General features: G+C 42.3%; 1 protein-coding gene across 4 annotated transcripts in view; it reads right to left on the reverse strand.

The window, feature by feature from the left end:
• Positions 1 to 10,363, reverse strand: part of TSPAN12 (tetraspanin 12) — a 65,255-nt gene extending 54,892 nt beyond the window's left edge. The window contains exons 1-3 of one of the 4 annotated variants that reach the window (XM_061197979.1): positions 10,346 to 10,363; positions 9,929 to 10,097; positions 8,818 to 8,953 (exon numbers count right to left, since the gene is read on the reverse strand). In XM_061197979.1, the coding sequence (XP_061053962.1) occupies positions 8,818 to 8,883 (66 nt within the window). In that variant the 5' untranslated portion in view covers positions 8,884 to 8,953; positions 9,929 to 10,097; positions 10,346 to 10,363. Of the gene's footprint in view, positions 1 to 8,817; positions 8,954 to 9,156; positions 9,298 to 9,437; positions 9,544 to 9,928; positions 10,098 to 10,345 lie in introns of those variants that run through there. The other 3 variants (XM_061197980.1, XM_061197981.1, XM_061197982.1) reach the window with 3 other exon arrangements.
• Positions 10,364 to 11,624: the final 1,261 nt, after the last annotated feature.

The following is an 11,624-nucleotide window of genomic DNA, read 5'->3' on the forward strand; positions in this document are numbered from 1 at the left end:
AGACACAAATGTGTAACTGCAAAGTGTAATAAGTACTGGGAAGGAATAATACAAGTTGCTGTAAGAACTTCTTTTGGGGGACTTCCCTGGTGGTCCAGTGGCTAAGACTCCATGCTCCCAATGCGGGGGGCCCAGGTTCTATCCCTGGTTAGGGAACTAGATCCCTCATGACGCAACTAAAAGATCCCGCATGCCACAACGAAGATCCCACACATGCAATGAAGATCCTGCGTGCTGCAACTAAGACCCAGGTCAGCCAAATAAATAAATAAATTTTTAAAAAATAATAAATATTAAAAAAAAATCCTTTGGGGGTGACTGACCTATTCCATGGGGCCAAGGGGACTTCTCCAGACAGCTAAGATCTGAAAGATAATTATCAAGTTCATCAGGGAAAGGGAGGTTGAAAAGAACATTCCAGTCAGAAAGAACAGCAAAGGTCCCAGGGTGGAAGGCAGCATGATATGTGCAAGGAAGGGAAACTGGCACGGGGCAAGAATGGAAAGCCAGGCAGGGGCCAGAACACACGGTCTTAGAGATCATTGTAAGGCATATGGTCTTGACCACAATGACCATAAGAAGCCATTGAATCAAAAAGCCTTGGTTTGAATTTGAATTCCAGCTCTGCTCCTTTTCATCTATATGACTTTGGGTGTGTCATTTAATCTTTCCTAAGCTTCAGTTTCCTCCCACATAAAATGTTATAATAGCAAGTCCAACTTCATAGAGGATTCACAGGATGAAAAAAGAGTAGGATTCTTACACATATTCCCTATTACTATCTTATACATATTACCTATTCCTTTTGACCTCAGGCCTTTCTCTTAATCTTTCTCAGTTTAGGAGACAACTCTTAAATCAGTTCATAAATGTAATCTTCGGATATTTGAAGGTCTAACAAATGGACGGGAAAGGCCGCTCTGGATAGAACTATCTATTGGACTTCCATAGCCATTCTTATTTTTGACATCTCTAAAACTGAACTCATTTTCATTCTTCTCGAAACCTGTGTGTCCCTCCCACTGGTTTTCCTGTCTCGGTAAATGGTATAATCAATGCTTCAGTCACATCCACTGGCACCTTGGCAAGCAGCCTGAACCTCTCCCTCTTCCTCAGTCCTACATCTAATTGCTTTCAAGCCCAACAGATTGTTCCTGCAACACACCTGATAAATTCCTCCCCCTTTCCTGCCACTCTGGCTACTTCAAGCCCTCAGTCTCTTGCCAGGCAATTATAATCACCTTATAATAGAACTCTCCAGCTCACAGATTCCACCTCAAATTCACCCTTCAGTTAGCTTTATAAAACACAGATCAAGCTCTTCTGCTTATAAAGCTCTAATAGCTGCCCCTTGTGGCTCCTCCCCATCTCTCACTTCCACTTGCCCCAACTCTCTCTTAGAGAATAAGTTTAAACTCTACAGCAGGACACACAGGCCCTCTTCAGTCACCCTTTGACCTATCTCTTCAACTTATTTCCTGCCAACTCCTTCCCACACACATTCTGTCCTTGGATGACAAAAGTTCTGCTTGTGTTTCTCTGATATGCACCACGCAGACCTCCCAAACCTATGTCTTTGCCCATGCAGTTCCCTCTGCCTGGAATGCAATCCTGCCCCAGCCTTTCCATATCATGAGCAGAGCAACCTTATCCTTAAAGACCAGCTCAAACATCAGCTAGAATGTAAAGTTTTCCTCCCAGCTCCCTCCTTACCCAGAGTCAAAGCTCTTGTCTAGACTTCACAGAGCAGTTATCTACCGTCTCCTATTTTTACCCACCCATCTCACTCCACTAGAGGACACAGACCACTGCCTCTAGCCCCATCTCACAGCACAGTACCAGACCCAGTAGTAAGACCTGATACATATTAGATGAATGAATGAGAAAATAATTAAAGAAAGATGATTTCAACTTGCCAGATAAGCTAACTATTGGAGAACTTTAGCAAAATTAGGAGATGCTTTAAGTAGAACTGAGCTTTCTATCACTGGAAGTTTTCCAGTAGAGAGATGCTTGCTGAATTACATGATGAAAAATTTATATATCAGGTCAGAAGCTGGCTTAAGTGTTCTCAAAAGTCCTTTAAACTACCAATGTTGCAGTCTACTTAGCCCTGCTGTTTTTTTCACTGTAGTCACCGAAGCATTGTAGCTGTGCATAGAACATCAGTAGAAATAAATAATATCAACACAAAGCTTTATCTCACAGTAAACAAGCAATTCTGAAAATACACTGCTTTTTATTATGACCTTATTTCCAGCCGCATTAAATGGCTGAGAACAGTTCAGTTCTCAAAGAGTGATTTTACTTACTGTTGAGAAAATAATAACAGTAACAACAAATACAGTGCATGCTATAGCAAGAAACTAAGCTAAAATGAGACAAGGTCACTTCAATAACTAATCCTGATGTTATTAAATCTAGAAGGACAAATTATGCAACCAATTCCGGACTCCTTACTAATAATGGTATTTTCTACTAACTTTCCAAATTAAAATAAAATAATTCTTCAACTGTCATTCATGATGATTAAATTATTAGGACATTGTAGTTATCACATGTAACTAGGTTTATAGCTCCTTACATCTTCTCCAATATTGCAAAATATTATCTGTAGTTCAAGGAAATATTTAGAAAATAACACAAAGATTACTTTAGAGAAATATATTTAATATACTACTTGGCAGGACCTCTGCCACCTTCTGTCTTGCAAAAAACATTTAGAAAATGCTAGCTCTCAACAAATATTTATAAAAATGAAATTTGCTGTGTTGCAGATATATTCTGGTTTTGCTTGAATTTAATCATGGAAAAAAAATAACAAGAATCAAGTCGTTTCCTATATCAGAATTTATTATGAAATGTATACCTATAGTTTCCAGGAAGTAAGGTTGCAGTCCAAAAATAGACATTTACACCCTTCAACTGTCTGGCATATATAATATATAGTCTTATATAAGGTGACAGTAACACTAATCATTTCTGCTCAAGGCTGACAGAATTGGCTGATGTCTAAAGCCAGCCACCTAAACTTTTCTTTTTATGTCAAATCTGTTAGCAAAGAGCAGCATGTGGAAGAGAGACCAGGAACTTAGTTACATTTCTGTCTCTACAGAGAACTTGGACGAGTAATTCAAACTTTTAGAAACTCTTTTTGCTCATGACGAAAATGGAAAAATTGAACTAGATGCTTTTAAAATTCCCTTTTTTTCTTAAAAACAAAAGGATTCCAATTGTTATTTATTAAAATGTAAAGGTAAATCAATTTTTGATAATTTGGAGGCTGGCAGCCCAAGGCAAGTACTTCCCGGGAACATGTCTGTCTCAGTTCCCAAGCCTGCTCCCATCCACCTTTTAATCAGTTCATGCCTCAACCAGCTTCCCTTCTGGGGGGCTGGGGGGGGAGCTAGGAGCAGCAGAAAAAAGCAAACAGATCAGACTATCTGCCTGAAAGCACGGGCGCCGCAAACGATGGCTGAAACAAGTTCCGAAGATTCCTTGTGGGTATCATTTAAGCATGAACATCTACTAATTAGGGATGAATAAATCAATAGCAACTTGGAGCTGTGCTGACTAATAGTTTTTATAGATCATGTTGCCCTGCAGACAGGGTGACCATACATCCTGCTCTGACCAGGATGGTTCCACTTTAAGCCTCTGTTGTCCTGTCATCATTATTAATAGAGACAACCCCTTATAACTTCACTCTCAAAATTGTCCTGATTTCCACAATAAATGATCTGGTCACCCTATAGGCAATGCAGGCAAAAGAAGGGTGAAAGGCCTCATTCTACACCGTAGTTTCTGTGCAGCCCAATGGCCCAGCCTGTGACTGTTCTGAGTGGGGACGATGCCTGAGGGGCCTGTGAGTCCCAGTTGGCAGCAGGGCTGGGCCCCAAGGAAGCCTCCACACCCTTCTTCTCCTCGAAATGCTTCCTTAAGAAGCGTGCAGTGGCCTGTCTTTGCTCCGCTGAGCCAACTGCATTAAAAAAAAGTGTATTAGCTTTGCCCCTGAGACTAAAGCTTATTTAATGTTTATTTTTAAAAAGCACTAACATTTCTCGGAGGGCTCTCCTTTATTCCTTAGGAAGAGTTAAAGTAAACTGGAATGCCTTTCATAGTACAAAGTTGGGGCGGGGGGGAGAGCATCAATTTAAAAAGTAGTATTTTAACGTGACTATATAAATGCTGTGTGAATGCAAATACCCACTTGCCAAGAATCTCTTTAGGGTCTGCATGGGTCAGACGCCTAAGGTTCACTACAGAAAACCGGAGAAAAAGAAACAACCCTGAGTCTTCCGTTTTCTTCCTCTAGCTTGCATATATCCCAAAAGTGTGAACCAGATTTCCTGTCTGCTTTTTAGGCTTTCTTTTATAAGCTTCTTTTCATATTTTGTCGAGGGTAGTTCCTCTCTCTTGCTACTCTTTGGTAATGGTAAGTGAAAGACAATGGCTCTTATCTGCTGGTGAGAAAAGAGAGTTTAAAACTACAGGTGGGATATTATACTTTCAGAAAATAATAAACAAACGTGATGAATGTTAAGTGTTCACCAATTTCAGGAATTTCCAAAAAGAACCATATGTATCCATTTTTCCAACAGCAGAAAATTATCATCTAAGAATGGCAAACACTCACATCATAAAGCCACAGAAGTTGTCTTTAAAATGGAGGAAAGCTTTCATTTATGAAATACTATGGCATTTAAAAAGTAAAAGTGTGATACATGTGAAGTAAAAATAACCTATTTCCTTGCTCTATCGTGGCCAGAATGTGAATCATGGTCTCCAAAGAGCTCTCAGGGCAGTTTACTCACGTGCACTGTGTCTCATGTGCCTTTTCCCATTACAGATCCATAAAACTCATGACAAACCTCAAAGGTCCAGTATCTGTCTACCAGCCCCAGTAGAGCTGAACCGGGATCATGCTTCTTTACAAGTGAAAGAGCCACCTCAACAGGTGGCAAATCAAGGTGACCGGATCCACAGCAATGAAAGAATGCAGTGCATCTGTGATCTTGAATATTCTGTGGATTGTTTCCTCTTAGACAGGTCTATACCTCCCACTTAAAAAAATTAAATATGCAAGATACACGTTTTTACTGAAAAAAAAAAAATTCACTGTTTGATATTCAACTCCCAGAACAGAAAAACAAAATTGTATAGGTCCTCAGTGTTTTTCCAAATAAGATTTATTTTTCTTTCCCTAAAATCTTTGTTGGGTAGAGAAAGGGAGAGGGTACCAGTATAGTAGAAATAGATAAGAAAAAGTCTATTTCAGATGCTAGGAGAAGAGTAAAAGGATACAGCTTTTGATCCTGTAGGTAATGAGGGCAGGTATCTCAATCCCACAAAACTAGAGGCCAGTACAATCGCCCTCTCCATACTCAGGATGAGCTCAGGTTCACGCCCACTGGTTTGTTCTCCTTCTAATTCCAATGAGAACTAAAAGCAAGGACTAAAGCCTTGCTCCTCCAGATGGGGCACTCAGACCAGCAGCAACAGTGTCACAGAGGGGCTTTTGAGAAATGCAGACTCTCAGGCCCAGCCCCAGACATACTGAATCAGAATTTGCATTTTAACAAGATGCCCAAGTGGTCTGTATGCACGTGGAGGTTTGAGAAGCACTGCTCTAGGGGACTTGGAATGAGCGGGTGGACAGCTAATCCCTTCCTACTGAAGATGTTTCTTTCTCTGCTGCAAATAAATTCAGCACCGTTTCCAATAGTACAACTTCTGCCGCACTTCGAGAAAAAAAAAAATTGGACTTTGCATCCCTGTTCTGCTCCTTACTAGCAAGTTAATGAGCTTCACTGAGTAACTTCTCTTTACCACCCCCCGTCATTTTCCAGGGCTGTTATGAGAATTAGATGAGAGAGTAGTGTAAGGATGCCCAGGAATGTATGAGGCACAAGTAAGGAAATATAGGCTCTGCAAACATTGCTTTAACATGGAAAGAATAACACCAATGTCCCCAAAGTTAGCATATACATTTCATACAATTCCAAAAGACTCCTAACAGATATTTTAATTGTATAAAATGATCTCAAAGAAAAAGAAACCTTAATCAAGACAAGAAAGGCAGGTGCTTTAAAAGAACAGAAGAATAAAAAAAAGATTATATAAAATTCTAGAGAAAAATTCTACCGAAAAAACATATAAAAATTTGTTTATATAAAGTGATGCGCAAGCTGACTGATAGTGGGGGAGGTAAAGAATAAAGTAACAGTGAAATAACACTTTAAACCTTTTAGATTGGTAAAAATTTAAAAGTTTCATAACACCAATGAGATGGCAGCAACATTATATGTATATGATGTACATATAATGAGGTATATTGGTGCTTCTATTTCTAGGGGATAGATTCCCAGGACAGGATTACTGGGTCAAAGGAATGGAGAAGCGGTAGCAATAGTAGCAGTATTAATCACAACAATAACCATTACTACTATTACTACTACAAGGATTCCTTTGACTCATCAATCCATCTCCTGGTAATCTACTTATTACAGTAGACTATTAGTAAGCATCATTATTGTAGTAGTAGTAACGACTGCGGGTACTACAGCTACTATTGCTACTGCTACGACATAGATAGCGCTTATTAAGTGCCACTGTTCAAGCACTTCACATATATTGACTCTAATCCCCCAACAACTCTAAAAAACTCTAAGAAATAGGAACTACCATTCCTATTTTGCAGACTAGGAAACTGAGACACTAAATGTGCCTGGCAAACATAGTAAGAACTACAGAAATGTTAGCCATTTTGTTGTCATCATTACATATCCTCTGACATAGCAATCCCACTCCTGCAACTCTAACCAAATGAGAAAAACAACCTAACAAAAAAAATCATGAATGTCTACATGAATGTACATGAATGGGTATACGTGGACAGGTATGAGTAAATACATCTTTGTATGAAATAAAGAAAAATACAGAGGGATGCTGAGTAGGCAGTAAACTCAGATTATTTTGTTGGTGGGGAGATGATATTTGGAGAAGAGGAGGGCTGGAGAAAGGGGGAAGCAATTTTAATAAATCAGAACACGCAGAAAGTGAGAATGTTGAAGTACAGGATAACAACAAAGAAATAACATTTTACATTCTTTGGGGACACAAAGAGCCCTGGAGGAGTTTAAGGAATAGGCATTTTTAAGCAAATGTCGTTACTCAGAAGAGTAATATTTTTGTTAAGTGATTTGGGTTCCCCTCCACACACACACACACACATAATACAAATTATTGAGAAAATTTCCAAAACATTATTCTATGTTGCACAAAAAAAGTCCTAGTAATTCCAAGGTTCGAACACAGTAATCGGCCACGTAAAGGCACTGTCTAGGGGCGAGAAAGCTGAGGTCTGCTCCCGGCACTGTCAACATTGGGCCATCTGAGCTTTGGCTTCCAGTCACTAACCTACACTTAGTTTTCTCATTCCCAAAGTAAGGAAGTTTGACCAGATCATCTTAAATCCCCTTTTAGTTATAAAAATGTGATGATTCTGTAATTAAACACAATAAAGTAGAAAAGTGAAAAACTAATAAACAGAAGTGACAATTATCACACATTTTAAAGAAACAAAGTTCAAAATCTTAATACCTTATAGCTAAGCAGGTAATTTAATGACCTTAATTAAATTAAGTTTGTACATTTAAATTAAATGTACATTTAACTTGTACATTTTTAGAATTAAAAACTGCAATAAGATCAGTTAGGTATTTTATATTTCCAAGTGGTGAATATAACAACTCAATGCTTTAAGTTTCATGTTGAGAAAAAAAGTTGCCAGTTTAGATATCTTTCAGATTACTTCCTGAAGTAAGGCTTAATTTGTCACCTTAAAATGGAGCCATCCATAAGGAGTAGTTCAACCAAAATGTCATTCTCTAGAGACCACATGTCATAACCCTACAAAAAAAAAGCTGGTAAATGCCAGCCAGTCAGCCAAATAAATAAATTACTCCTTAAAAATTCTAACAGAACATTTTGAATATAAATTATTAATTGAACACAAATTTGGCAAAAAAAAAAAAAAATTAACTGCTTAAGCAGGACAGCTTCCTGAAGCAACATTCAACGTTTAAATTTTTTCAGTTTCCATAAAAGTTTTGTAAATAACAATGTGATTATTAATAACACTTAATGAAAATTTATGCCTGGGTGCAATGCATAAAAAGTCACTAACTCATAGGGCATAAAGATTTCCATGAGCTTGTTAAATTTTATGTATTTTATTTCCTTAAATGGTTATGGGATTTTCCAAAAGCATACACAAAATTCCTTAAAGCTTTGCCAACTTAGAAATAGTTACACGGAAACCACCTTTTCAGACTATATGGAATCTCCCAGAAAAATCTACTTAGTCTTTTCATAGGATATCTGGGTATGAATTCCTACAAAAACATAGTAAGACTTCTGCCCCCACCAGATTTTATAGGATGACGTAAGGAAACAATTTATGGCTTGCACAGTTATCTGAAATTCCTGAAAACAAGCAGTTCCCTAAGTAGTATGTCAAAATTTTCTTATCTACAAGCACAAGCACGTGCATTTATTTATATCCCCAGATTAACTTCAAGTCTAATTTTACTGCCACTAGTATCCAGCGGTGGATTTCTTTTTTCTAATTACAAATGTAACTTGAGCTAGATCAAAGGCATTTTAAGGTCAAAATTTACTTCTCTGAAAAATAGAGGGTGTGATCCCATGTAATTAATTAATGCTTAGCCATGCCCTTTGGCGCATTATGTGGTGGCTCTAGGAAACCGAGTCCAGCCGTCCCCACCTGTTGGTGCAGTGGACTGCTTGACTTACCCAAAAGAGCAGATTCAGCGCGTAGAGCAGGCAGCGCAAACACTTCACAGAATCTTCTCTGGCCATTGTGAGCCCCGGGAGGGAGAAGCCCCATCCTTTCACCACATCCTACCCCCACGGGCAAAACAGCAGCGATCTGCAGAGGGCGGGGGATAACAGGGGACTTCTCACCACCGCGCTCCTCACCCCCAGCCCATCCCTCCTCTGCCAGCCCTCAGTTGGGTGCAGGTCTGGTCCGAAGCCTAGTTCATTCGAGACATTGCTTCATCGAAAATCATTTGTTAAAGTTATAATAGTAACCTAAACTCCCCAAAGTTCCAAACAGGCTTCAGATAACACCTGCTGGGAAGAGAAAAGATTGTCTCCCCGGATGAATGAAGGCGCGCAGTAAACTCGGGTTCTCAGGGGACACGCGGCGGTGTCCTCTGAATTCTGATGAGACGCTCTTTAAAACCTCCCTCAGTCCACGCCCCTCCTCGGGGAGAGCTCTGCTCGGAACTGTCCCGAAGGTTGGAAACCACACTCCCGCCCCCCCCCACCCCCGGAGATGTCACAGACGCCGCCGGCGACACCGAAGGTGAGAGTGTCCCTCTCACTGGGACAGTTCCTGGGCCCCCCACCTCCGCACCCCCTTCGCCATCCCGCAGCTCGGGTGTGAACGCGGGGCACTGGAGGGGGCGCAGCGCTGAGCTGGGATTCCGCCCGGCGACTAGGGTTTCTCCGGGAGAACACGAGAAATGATGTTTGGGCCCCGGAATGATGGATTAGCCGGGGGCGGGGGGCGGGGAGCTGGGAGGGGCGCACGGGAATTAGGGCCGGTGCAGCTGTGCAGACGCCGGGTTAGTCATTCACGTCCCCCTCCCCCGGCCCCGGCCCCGGCCCCGGCCGCGACCCGGCTCTCCCAGCCGCCCGAGGAGCACAAAGCCGAGCGCGGTCAGCCGCCCCGCCACCCGGGCGCGCGCCCCCGGCAGGGCGCGCGGGGAAGCGCCGGCGGCGGGGAGCCCCGAAGCCAGCACTCTCAAGTAGTTTAGCACACAGCGCCGGGGGCAGCCGCCGCCGGAGGGCTGGCGGGACAGCGGGCAGGAAGGACGAGAGACGCGCGGCCACTCACCGTCGGCGCTGGGCTCCGCGCCCCGATCCCGCCGGGGGACAGTCGGGGACGCACTGCGGGGGCTCATCGGGGCAGCGACGCTCCTCCTGGAAAGCCGCAGGGCTGCATTGACTCAAACTGGAGAAGCTTCCTTCTCTTCCTCTCCCCCCGCCGCCGCCGTCGCCGCCTCCTGGGAAAAGGGGGAAAAAAAAAAAAAAAAAGTCCTGGGCAGCAGTTGCTGGAAAGTCTCTGCTAAGCCACCTCCCAGCGCCGCTGTCCCTCCCAAGTCCTCGCCAAGTCCGGACGAGGCAGCGGCGGCAGCCAGGGCCAGCTGCACGAACTCTCAGCGCATGCTCGGGCCGCCGGCTGCCCGGGTTGGATCCTAGTGGGTGTTTCTGGTCCCCTCACGCGGCGTGAGCCCCCGAAGGGACGCCTCACCTCTGCAAGGGCCAGAGGGAGAAAAAAAACCTAGGGACTTTGGAAAAGTCCGCGCAGCAAGCCCCTTAAAAATGGTGGTGTCGGAGGAGGGGAGGCTGGGTTATAACCATAGGGAACAGGCTTTTATTATATGAAAATATTTGTGTTTGAGAAGGGGGGTGAAGGAGTGGCCCAACCCGATTCCTGCAATGAGAAACTAGTTTTCACAACCTTTCTAGAACCACCTCCTGCGATTTGTCACTAACATGGTGCCCTGTGCTCCTTCTTACTGCTTTGTTGCCCTCCCTGATTTAAAAAAAAACAGTTCTTTCCCACTTCCATGGTGCACTAATAGCATTTACTTACACCCCAGGGTAGACATGTGGAGATCTGACGGCCAGAATAGGAAGAACATGTTTAACTCTTTCACAAGGAATGCAAAGTTTCAAAAATTTTCCCCCAATAGGATTGTTTGAGTTTTAACTGGGTAATTTATCTTGAATTGTGTATATGGTAATGGGTTTTGAATTTTTTTAACAAAAAATTCAGGAAGTATTAATAGTAGGAGACTATACTTCTAAAAGTACCTTCCCTTTTGAAAGTAAGAAATTTCAGACATAAAATATGGTCGAGTTTTGATGTTTTATGCCTTGTGAGAGTCCACATTTCTGATTACTTCTGTGTGCATTGTGTGGCAAATAAAACTTCACTAACAAATATGAATTACTTAAAATATAAACAACATCTTTGAGAAAACCTAATAATAGGAGTCCTCCTTAAATTTCCTTGGGCGGGGGGAATAAAATGGAGTCCTGTGTCCATCACCGCCTGTCTGGAGTCAGTTGCTACAAGATCAGGGTGACGAAGAAACACACACTCTCATTTGGAGAGAAGTAAAATTAAGACCTAAAGAGAACTTGAGTGTCCTGGGTCATGGGAGGAAAAGTCTTGGCAAGCAAGTCACTAAGCTGTGTGCAAGGCAGCAAGCTCCAAAGAGCACGAAAGCCATCAACTCTAAATACCAAGAAAAATGTCCAGTCATCCATCAAATGATGCTACCTCTGGCAACAGAGTATCTTCTGGAGTCACAGAGAAGAGCAAAGAAACCCACTTTTATCCTCAGTTACTGCTCAATTTAGGGTGTATGCCAGTTACAAGCAGAGGGCTGCTGAAACCACCCACCATCTGAATGCTGTTGGTGCCACACATTCCTCTGAGTGACAGAAACATCCCCATTGAGGGCAGTCTATGACTGCCATTAAAACCGACAGAAAGAGTGCAAATCATTCCCAGGTCTCTG

Source organism: Eubalaena glacialis, chromosome 8, assembly GCF_028564815.1.
Source record: "Eubalaena glacialis isolate mEubGla1 chromosome 8, mEubGla1.1.hap2.+ XY, whole genome shotgun sequence".
NCBI lineage: Eukaryota > Metazoa > Chordata > Mammalia > Artiodactyla > Balaenidae > Eubalaena > Eubalaena glacialis.